This window comes from Chaetodon trifascialis, chromosome 14 (assembly GCF_039877785.1).
Source record: "Chaetodon trifascialis isolate fChaTrf1 chromosome 14, fChaTrf1.hap1, whole genome shotgun sequence".
In the NCBI taxonomy this organism is placed as follows: domain Eukaryota; kingdom Metazoa; phylum Chordata; class Actinopteri; order Chaetodontiformes; family Chaetodontidae; genus Chaetodon; species Chaetodon trifascialis.
The window spans coordinates 20,613,218-20,624,652 of record NC_092069.1 but is presented as its reverse complement, the minus strand read 5'-3'; the positions used below and the strand labels follow the sequence as shown (position 1 = coordinate 20,624,652).

Sequence of the window (11,435 nt, the reverse complement as noted above, 5' to 3'; positions counted from 1 at the left end):
AAATCACGCAGCGTGCGTGCCTGACAGCGGACGCGCGGCGCACAGAGCGGCAGCAGACAGACGGGCAGCGGAGTTGGTACGAACATCTTCGACTTCACAAACCAAACCAAAAACACCGCGACTGCTCTTCAGCTGCTCTGCCCGTAGACATGCGTCGGACTGGTCGCCGTTTTGAGGATTTACGTTGGATTTAGCGTCCGATCGCTCCGGAAAAGATGACTACATGTGAAGTAAACAGAGCAGGAGAAAGTGTGCCTTGTTTGGAGCTGAACGGGTCGTGTGCCACAACATAAAACTCGGAGCGCATCAAGGCCAGCAGCAGCCTGTAGCACTAGTTAGCTAGTCGGCTAATGCTAGCCTGCTAACGTTACAGGTGTTTAGGCAGCAAATAACTAAACATAACTTGTAGCTCTAGCTAGCTGGCAACAAGCTGAACTCTCATGTCCTGACTTAATATTGAACTTAATGTGCCTGTTATAAGCTTTTTAGCAAACGCCAAGTAGCAAGTATAACACTTAGCAACATTGTTATTAGCCATTAGCTTTTTAGTTAGCCGCTGTCCCGTGTTTACAGCAGCAGCGGGCTAGCCTCACTAGCCACCAAGCTAACGAGTTAACTTTATAGCTACATGTGCTTATTTTCTTTTTTAGCTAATTTTTCGCAGTTTATCCCGACTCGACCTCGGCCGTGCAGTGTGATTTAGTGATACTCTTCATATTTGCAAGCGAGACAGTGTGACTTTTTCCACCGTGCCTGCCCTGGACTGACCCACCCACAAGGACTATCTATCCGGGGCCGATGCTGACAGTTCAGCCTGGATCACGGCAACGCCAGGAGCCGCTACAGCAATGCAGCCCCAGCAGATATACGACTTTTCAAGTGACGAGAACAGTCACAAATGGAGAGGCCTCTTCGTGCAAGCTTTACGAAAGGTAACACTGTGATTACTCCATTAACTAATCCTCACAAAGTCTTCAACCGTCTCCAAACTGCCTTTCAAAACACGTAGCTATTCCCGTGTTGGTGATTCATTGGTGTGGGATATGGAGGCACTGGTTTCATCTGCATGTACGCCTTACCAACAAACTTCTGCCACAAGTTTCCAACTTACTGTTAAAAACAGCCCCAAAAAACCCATTATTATTATTATTATTATTATTATTATTATTATTATTATTATTATTATTATTATTATGGGCATACCGATCAATCTTTCCATGTGACTAGCAGTCAGTGTCCCTATTAAAGCATTTAGTGCGTAGTTGATAAATAATCATTACAGCAGACATTTATCAGTGTTGAAACTGTTGTCTACTGTCATCTTCTTTGGCTGTTGACGTGTCTACAGTGTGTTTATTCAATAAGTCTCTCACCCAAGTTCCCTATAATGACTTTTCCCACAACGTTTTTGAAGAAGTTGTTCAGTGGTGAGCAGTTTGTACAGTGTCTTGATCTGTTGATGGCATTTCACGGTTTTTAAGGCAAGTAGGCCATGCTAATAACTTGCAGGGTGACGATGATACCTCCAAGACAAACTACCAGTGAAGCTGTCCAGGGCCTGCTGCCTTGTAGCTGGAAGGCACCGTCAGACATCATTTGACGTGTGCGTGTTGCTGCCAGCCTCTTTATTTGTTCCTCATTTGGTCTAACAGCAAAGATGTCTCATCGTTGCAGAGCAAAGACCTTCTGCAGCTGTTCGATGATGCACACATGTCACGTTTCCCTCCTTATTCCAAAGAAATGCAACCTCATTCTCATAAACCTAATTGAAACTTTCAGGTCAGGAAATATTTTAATTTCAATGTCCTTGGTCAGCAGGATTAAACCGTATCAGTTCCTTTTTAACTGTCCCTCTCTTTCCCTTTTCTTGCATCATCTTGGCTTCTCCCTGTCATCACCAGGTTTATTTTCTGTTTTCTGGCCCCCACTGCTTCCCTCAGTCTCCAGACTCAGACCTGCAAACTCATGGCAGTCTGAGTGCTAACTGCGAACACGAAGTTATCACGACTCAGCTATGTTTCACCATCAACTTTTTCTGGTCTTGCTGTTCCATTAGGTTACACGCAAAGCCACACTGTTTAGACACCGGAAGATGCACAAAGCCCTGCATGCTACTTTCCCTTTGAAATGGGTCTGTGTGTAAACCTACAAGGCCCTGTCAATGTGTTTCATATGTTTACATGTCCTGATGTGGTTGGAGCTCAGATGAGTCACTAATGGGTTAAGAGCAGGACCTAAACTGTCCTGAGAAGTACTGCAAAGTAGAAGCATGCCATCCTTTGCTAAGTTTTGATTTTATGGGCATACCTGCGATGTGCTGTGAGCAGCAGCAGGACAAGCTCATGATGCAATGGTACATTCGGAGGGCATAGTAAAATGTGTTGCTCACCACACCTGGTGACCTGTAGGAGGTTTGTGTTCACCCAAACAAGCACTTATGACCTGCACCCCTTGATCCAGCCAGTTCACTGCTGACGTTACTTTGTGATGCTTCCCTTCCAACTCAAAACTCATCCCCTGACTGAAAAATGTCCATTAATCACTGTTGACCAATATTTATATACTTATTTGCCATTTGTTGAACTCAGACTACATGTGTCATACTTTTATAATACACAGAGTTTCTACAGTTGAAACCTAACAGCATGTGTACTTTTTTTGGAAATGGACATTGTTTAAAATACTGAAATATTTGAGATCCTGAAATAGATGAAAGCACTGCAGACCGAGCATGAAAGATGCATGCCTTTACTCTCAGTGCTGCTAACGGTTTGTACGGTGCTGTAATGGAGTTTGTTAACTACCTGCTTTGTTTAAAGAGGTGTCAGATCAGTTATGGACACATAAAATCTGCTCTTTTATAGTGGTTCAGGACATTTGTCATTATTAAAATGATCCAAATCACACTTTGTTCATTTGGGTATCAAAACCTAAAGCTTGTTGAGCAGGTTCAGATATTGTTATGACGCAGATTTGCAGTGCATTAATGTTGGTACCAAAACATGCCTCCAGAGGTAACCAGCCATGGAATTAGCCATTTAGCAACATCATGTTCATAAATAACGCAACCCTTTTTGTGTCAGTGTGCAGCAGCGCGGCAGAGATGGTATGATGAATCAGGTGAAACTGAGAGAGCAGGTGGTGGGCCGCGGTGCCGCGGTTTCATTGTCTCAACTTGTTACACAACTGCCGGAGGGAAAGCCTGTCAGAGATTGACGCAGGAGAGGTTTGTTATGGTTTTGACAGACTGTGACTCGCTGTTTTTCACAGCTGTCCACTGGGGGGGGGGGTTCCTTGTCAGAAGGAGCCTTGGTGGATGACTCCACCCCTGAGAATGATTTAGATTGTTATTTAATGGTAGGATTTTCAAAAATAACCTGTTGATGGATAGACAGTCGTCAGAGCAGTGCAGTAACGATGAGGAAGGTGCTTTAAGAAGTGTCACCGTCAGACAGGCTTATCCACCTCCAGCCTATATTTACTTACACTGGCCAAGTTGCTTTGAGATCAGACCGATGACAATAGGCCTGAAACCATTATTTGATTGACGGAAAATTAATCTCAAACTCTTTTGAAAATCCATCCATCCATCCATTGTCTATACCCGACTATCCCTTTTCGGGGTTGCGGGGGCGCTGGAGCCTATCCCAGCTGTCAACGGGCAAGAGGCGGGGTACACCCTGAACCGGTCGCCAGCCGATCGCAGGGCAACATATACAAACAAACAACCATTCACACTCACACCTAGGTGCAATTTAGAGTCACCGATTAACCTAATGAGCATGTTTTTGGTCTGTGGGAGGAAGCTGGAATGCCCGGAGAAAACCCACGCAAGCACGGGAAGGACATGCAAATTTCACACAGAAAGGCCCTGCCCAACCTTGGGATCGAACCGGCGACCTTCTTGCTGTGAGGCACGCGCACTACCTGCTGGGTGAAAATCAGTTACTCAATTAATTGATCAAGCTCAAATTCCAGATATTTGTCAGTTGTAGCTCATCAAATTTGAGAATTTGCTGCCGTCTTAATTTCATTGTGAATTGAATATTTTTGTGTTGTGGACAGGCAGACTGTACGTGCTTTGAAAACATCACCTTATGCTGGAGGAATTTACAGTCGAACTGATTAATCAATAAATCCACAAAAAGAAACATCATTTTTATCAACTGTGGATTCACTGCAACTTATGAACTGCTTCCAGTGTAGGCTAATGCTAATGTCCAGGTACAACGGCTGAAGTATCTCATGAAGTGTGTCATAATATAAGACGTGGGGGGCTTTGATGTAGTTTTTTTTTGGTAGTAGGAGTACTGTTTTTGCATATTTCAAAATTCTAGAGTAAAACAGTCCAAAAGTTCATGCTGTTCTGGGGTTAAGACGCTGACCACGAACTGCAGCGTCCCCAGTTTGAATCCGGTTGTGACCTTTCTCCCCCCTCTTTCCTGTCATCTGTCCAGTATCACTGTCAAGTAAAGGCAGAAAATACACAAAAAAATAGTCATTTTAAAGGAAGTTTTAAGTCAGCCACATGAAGCAGAAGAAAACATTTTATGCTGAAGGTAACAGCATAAACTTTGCAGTCATGTGTAGTTCACACGCGTGTGCAGCCGTCTGTGTTTCTGTCTTTTCACGGTGACATTTCACCACGGAGGAGTCGAGTGTTTGTCTTCTCGCTGCGTCTGTGTGTCCTGGCTATTCTTGATCGCGGTGGCTCGTGCCCAGCGCTATGCTAGAGCGTCATTTAGCCTCTGACATGCTGGTGTTGGTAATAACTGTACATTCTCCAGGGCTGCTGTTTCGCTGGCGTGAGGAGCCGGCCCGGAGCTTTGCAGGGTACAGTTTCATTCCATTGCCATTTTAGCGCAGCATGATGCTGCTGAGTTCACGGGGCTTTAAAAGCCCAGATTTGTCAGGTCACAAGCATGCTTTGTTTTTGTGTGTGCGTGTGTTTCCTCTTTTATCTTTGCAACCTGAGTAGTTGGTTAAAATTCTGACATGGTGACTTCACAACAGGTCCAAACTTGCAGCAGCAGAGTTTTTCTTTTCTTTTCTTTTTTTTTTAAGTCACTTTGCTTTTGTTTCACTTTTACAGATCTGTTGTCACTTAAACTTATTACAGCATCCACTCTGGTGCTGTACAGATACATCTCAGCAGTTCCTAAAGATCTAGAAAGTCTAAAGTTAAGAAAGTATTTTTAAATATGACCCAAAAAAGACATTTATTAAATGCCTGGTACCAGAAACCAGTCTTACCCTGTCATATGTCTTTGCGTGTCCCTTTATTTTTAGCTCCTCATATCTATCTCATCTGTGATCTGTCATCAAGGTTGATAAAGAAACTTTTGCTTCAGGGACGCGAGTGACCTGATGACCTTGAAGTGACTCTGCTGTGAGCTAACCTGACAGTATTATACGCTAAAAGAAATTACGTTTGTTGCGCTGTTGCAGCTCCATATGTTCAGTAAATTTATCCCGGTGAGATAAAGTTCACTATAGCTCGCAAGACCTTCAAACAAGAAGTAAACACATAGTTCCATTAACTACTGTAACTTTCTAAATGCAGCCTGCAGCCAATTATATCCTGCAGCTGGCTTTGAGTTGTGATTATAAATGTCTTTATTTTTTATAGGAATTTATGTCTTTATGACCAAGTTGACTGTAGAGAGGTGACAGGAAATGAGGGGATAAAGACATCAGGAATGATATAATGCAGCAAAGGTCCCATGCTGGACTTTGGTGTTCGCTGTCGTTTCCTCGACCCATAGGGAACCAGGGCACACCCATTTTTAATATTTTTATAATGTAATTTATAATATAAATGATTTTAATTTAATTGTCGTCACAGCGCATGTACTGTGATCTGAAGGGACAAAGGTCAGTAATGAACGAGGAGTTCTGTATACGCACTGTTCACTTACCTTCACATTTCTCAGGTTTTTCTTTGGCTTTCCTGCAAAAACGTCTAATCAAAGACAATAAATACACAAGGGATAAAGGTAAAGCAGCATGTGACTGTTGGGCTTTGTTTAGACTGCCGCCCATATCCATTTTTTGGCAGATTGATTTTAGAAAGTCTGGAAGGCAAATAACCACATGAAATACGATTTTTGCAAATCAGATCCAAACAACATTTGGAGGTGGTTTGAAATGCGATTCCAATCAGATTTCTACAGATGCGGCGCAGTCCGGATTATCGTGCTGCGAGAATCCAGAGTGATGGAAGTGCATCACAGCGGCTGAGCAGGAGCCGGCGTCTTCTGTCGCAGCAGGCAGACTGTGTGGAGGACGAGTTGATGGATCGGCATCTTTCATGCTTCCACGTTGGAAAGCCGTGTCACCAGCGTCCGTAGCTACGGACGCCTGCTTCCTTACCACAGTGGACAGTGACAGTGTGGACAGTCTGTCTAAAAGAACTGACTTTGCCTGCAGTCAAAGTGAACACAGCCTCAGAGCTTCGCCCTAACAGCAGTAGTCACCTCTTTAATTGAAGCAAATAAAAATATTACTGAGGAAGTGACACAATCTGCGGCGTGTTGTCAAGTCTTCAGGATGAGTGCTGCGTGTTGATTGGACAGGATGTTCGTGGTAGCAGGCCGCGCTTCCTGTGCACCAGCCACAGACTGTCCACAGAGAGGAGCACAGGCAGAGACCCGGCCTGATTAATTTGCACTTTCCCCACCCCTCCTGCAATATTGAATCAAGTCTGTGACCATTCGCTCGTCCTCAAACGGGCCTTAGACGGAGGATGGGTAGATGCGGGCCGGCAGGGGTCACTGGGTCAGGTCAGACTGGGGCCACGGCGAGGCCACGTGCTGTCTACGGCATGACCACCAGCCATTGTCTTCATGTGCATGTGAGGACGGCCAGCTAAATGTCAGGGGAGGTGTGTGTGCGTGCATGTGTCTATGGTTGTGAGTTTTTATTCCATGTTGTGTGTGTGTATGTCATCTGCAGTCTGTCTCAGCGCATGTGTAGTGTGTTTTTTCGCTGCAGGTTTTGTGTGTCTTGCATGTCTGCACCGTGCATGTTTTGTGTGTGTGTGTGTGTGTGTGTGTGTGTGTGTGTGTGTGTGTGTGTGTGTGTGTGTGTGTGTGTGTGTGTGTGTGTGTTGGAGAGCTCGTGTGTGTGTGCCTGTTGTCTTAGAGTTGATCTCTGCCCTATGGTTCCCCAGACAGTCTGGTTGTAATGGCAGATGATGTCATGGCATGAATCACAAACAGTGACACATGCTCGGGTATAATAACAAGCCCCACCCCCCACCTCTGTGTCATATACACACACACACACACACACACACACACACACACAAGCCACATTACCTGCAACCTGAGCCTGATGCAGCCCCTTGTACACAGCCAGGAGAGTAATCAATTGAATTAGAAATGTTAACCCTGTATCAACACCGTCAGGCCTCTATTATAACCTCCAACTTTTCTGCTCTTTTACCACCAGCACATACATCAACACCTGATCCATATGTGTGTGACGGCTAAGACGTGCATGATTTTTTTTGTTTCTTTTCACTACACAAAGCTCAGTGCAAGCTGAGAAACAAGGTGACTCTTTTTTTTTTTATCTCTTCGCGGTACTTATACGCTGAGTTACTGCACAGAATCTGAACCACTTTTTCATACTCTGCGTGCACGTATCAGATGCTCGACGCATGAACTCGGCATCAACAAATGTGTGTCAGTTTCCACGATTAATGCTTTTGATGATGTCGTGCTTTTCGGGTAATATGCGTGCGGTTTGGAGATTTTGAGAAATGCTGCGTGTGCTTTTCCACTTGAACGATCAGATTTTATTTTTCCCTTCACTTTCACTTGCGAGCCGCACGGTCTGCTCCATTGTTGTCTGTCAGAGCTCATTATTTCAGCGTGTTGTGGTGGAGCATGTCAGGATGTGAATGTACAGCATGTTGCTAACACGCTGCTATTGATGTGATATTTGTCATTTCGTGACCTGAGGCTCCACAGACCCCTTGGTTTGATTATGGCACCAGTTTCAAAAAGGGGTTTTACAAACATGCTAAAATGGCATCACGTTATACTTTTAATACCCTATTTTGGAGGTGGATAGATGGCGCGATGCCATTGGTCTGTTGAATGTCCTGTGAGTTATCCTGCTGACACTAAGTCCTTGGATCAGTTTTAGAAAATGACTTAATGCTTTGACTTAATGTGTGTGGTCTATGCATCAAATAGAAACACGTACACTGCTGCAGTTTCATTTTCATTACTTGTTAATCTGTTAATGGGTTTTGTTTGTTTTTTTTTGCAGTCACTCAGTTTATCGTTTTGTCTGTAAGGCGTCAGAGCTCGCGGTGATGTCTTCAAATTGCTTCTTTTGTCTGATCATCAATCAAATACCCAAAGACATTTAATCTGCAGTGATATAAAAAGCACCAAATGAAAGCTGCAGCTATCAGTTCATTATTTGACTGATGTGAAATTGATCTTCTCCAGTGTGAGGATTTGCTGCTTCTCTCTGTTTTATTTGCCAAACTGAGTATCTTTGGCTTTCATCCTGTCAGTCAAACAAAACACATCATGTGTAGACGCAGCTGTACGTTGGGTAGTCGTGATGGGCTTTTTTTAGTGTCAAACTCTAAATGATTAATCAGTCAGAGAAAATAATCCACAGATGAATGGATCGTGTAAATCATTCAGCCGTACACCATGTTCTCACATGACTTTAATAATTAACTGATTTGTGAGGAAAAGCTGAAAAGATCAGCTGATCAGTGAATTACCTGGTTGTTTCAGAGCTCTGTGTGTGATTTTACTGACAGTAGCGTTCAGTGTGTTTGTGGATCCTGGTGGTTTTTGCGAATCCTGGTTTTCCCTCTGCTGGTTTTGGCTCTGCTCCAGTCTGTGTGTGTAGTATGAACCCGCTCCTGCTGCTGCCTCCTGTACACGCTCATCAATACCTCTCAGACTGCTGCTATGATCTGCTCCCCCCGGGGGCTTCGCTCTGTATGGGTAGGGAACAAGGCATGGGGAGGGGGGAGGAGGAGGAGGAGAAGGAGGAGGAGGAAGGAGGGAGGGAGGGAAAGGGAGAGCGAGCGAGTGCTGGGACTTCCTGTACGCTAGCCTTTCCCTTCTTAATGGACTGACCCATGAAACTGAACACCTTAACATGGCACAGGAGGATGTGCACGAAAGCTTACATGTATGATCAAGACTCCGGTCATTTTAATGTCTTTGCCCGCACGCAGTGGAAGAGTGGGCGGTTAGCCTGCCGCTCGGTACGTTCACCACCGCTTTGTCCAAGTCTTAAACATATTAAAATCACAATTAGGGCCCAGAGGCAAGATATGACATGACCCAAAATGCATAAAATTGTCCTCTGAGAGATTTTTATCATCCAGTTTTGGGCTGCAGAGAACATTTGTTTTCATGTATTGGGATTAATTCGATCATTACTTCCCCAGTGAAGAGATTAATTGTTTTTTTTCTGTGAAATATCAGGAAAAAGTATATGAGAAATAATAAAGCAGCAAATCTTCATATTTGGCATTTCTGCTTGAAAAATTACCAAAACAATTACTTGATGATCAAAATAGTTGCTGGTTACATTTCTGTTCTAATCAACATATTTTTCCGGTTATTATCCCTTAATCATCTGTGGGAGTGTTGCCAATAAGCAGGACGACTTAATGCAATACCAGATTTTTATATGATTTGTGCATCGATGTGATGATGTGTCAGACGTTTAATTTGCTCAATTGTTTCAGCTTCACAATCGTTAATATTTGCTTGTGTTCTTATTCTTCTGCGATAGGAAGCTAAATATCATGATAATGGAAATAATAATTAGAAGCAGCCCTTACTGTCATAGACAATTTCATCAATATTATTATTAATATTATTGATACGTACAAAGATATAGACCAGAATAGCAGCAGAACGTCACACCTGAGAACTTGGATGCTATGAACTGTTGGTGTTTGTGCTTGATTTGATCATTAGAGTTGTTTCACTCGACATTGCTGCTTTCCACCAGGGAAAAAAGCTCATTTTGCTGCACAGAGTGGGTGAAAGTTTTGACATTTACACCAAAGTCTTTTGCGAGTCTGTTGTCTTGAGCGTATTTCAGTGTTTGTGTGTCTGGAATTCACCTGGAAAAGGTGGTTTTGTTACCATGAGAAACTGTTGTCTCAGGCTGCTTTTCGAACTCAGGAGTTCCCCTGCTACTTTTCCACTCAGTTGCTTTCACTTTGCATGCGCTTACCTCAGTATCTGCTGGCAGCTATATTAGACCATGTTACGTCTATCATGCATTAGGATCAAGTTTCAGTGGTACTGTAAATACACCGAGCCGCAGGCGTACCTGCACATGGCCACGCACTGCTTTCAGTCCTCAGTGTAGATGCGCTCATCAAGCATGGCTGACAGATTCACTGTGAGCTAACAAAGCAGATAGGCCTGCAACTACTGGGTCTCTTAATATCACTTAATCTCTTAATGCTCATTATTTTTTTCCAATCAATTATTTGATAGAAAAATGTCCCAAAATGGTGACAAATGCCCATCGCAGGTGTTTAAATGTCTTATTTCTGACCAACAGTCCAAAAATCCAGTGTGTTTTCATATAAAACTAAAGAAATGTTTACATTTTAGAAATCAGAGCTCCTCCTGTCCCTGTTAGAAAAAAACAAAGTAACTAAAATAAGTAAGTGATTTTCAATATTTGTTGCAGATTAATCCCAAAAGTATTCATTTTTGTTTGAAAACCTTACTTAAACAGTCAATTATGAAGATTGTTGCAGATGAACTTTCTAATAATTGACTAATTGTTTCAGCTCCACGAGCAGGAAACAATGAAGGTTGTTACACATGACTTTGGTCTGTTGTATAACAACGTTGTGGTACCTTACAGCAGTGTTACACTTACATGCACTTTCTATTTAGTTTTTATTGAAATTACAGTCAGACTTGTGTATTTTTGCTGTTCGGTCTCTCATCCTGATATTGTTGGAGATAGACGACACTTGTTGGATGTGGGCCTCTCAGAAACGGGCCAACTATTCTGTGAATGGAGTCAGGGGAAACCCCCGTAGTTTCAGTGTGGTGACTCACAGCTCCTGGTGTCCTGTGGAATTTGGTCAAGTGCCTATTTGCGGTCAAGAGGATATATCTCAAAAGCTACTTCTGCTTTGATATGTATTTTTTCCTAGTAGAGTTTATGCTTGTGGCTTATTTCTAACTGCTAAGTCTTGTGAGTGTGCATCAAAACAGAAATGACGTACAGAAAAGTAAACGAGGCCAAGCTGTGGCTTCAGATTTTTCCAGCTCCCCTTGTTTTAAAAAGTGTGTGATTGTCGTTAAGGAGTCCAAAATACATCCATGAAAACCGGGTCGCTCTGTCATCCCCTAAGTGAGAATCCCACCTTCTTCTCTTTCCACTGGTTTCTGATTTGATCTCGAACAGAT

General features: G+C 43.2%; 1 protein-coding gene across 1 annotated transcript in view; it reads left to right on the top strand.

The window, feature by feature from the left end:
• Window positions 1-43: 43 nt before the first annotated feature.
• Window positions 44-11,435, top strand: part of sos2 (son of sevenless homolog 2 (Drosophila)) — a 33,038-nt gene continuing 21,646 nt past the window's right edge. Inside the window, exon 1 of the mRNA XM_070978527.1 lies at window positions 44-932. Within this exon, the coding sequence (XP_070834628.1) occupies window positions 849-932 (84 nt within the window). The 5' untranslated portion in view covers window positions 44-848. The remainder of the gene's footprint in view (window positions 933-11,435) is intronic.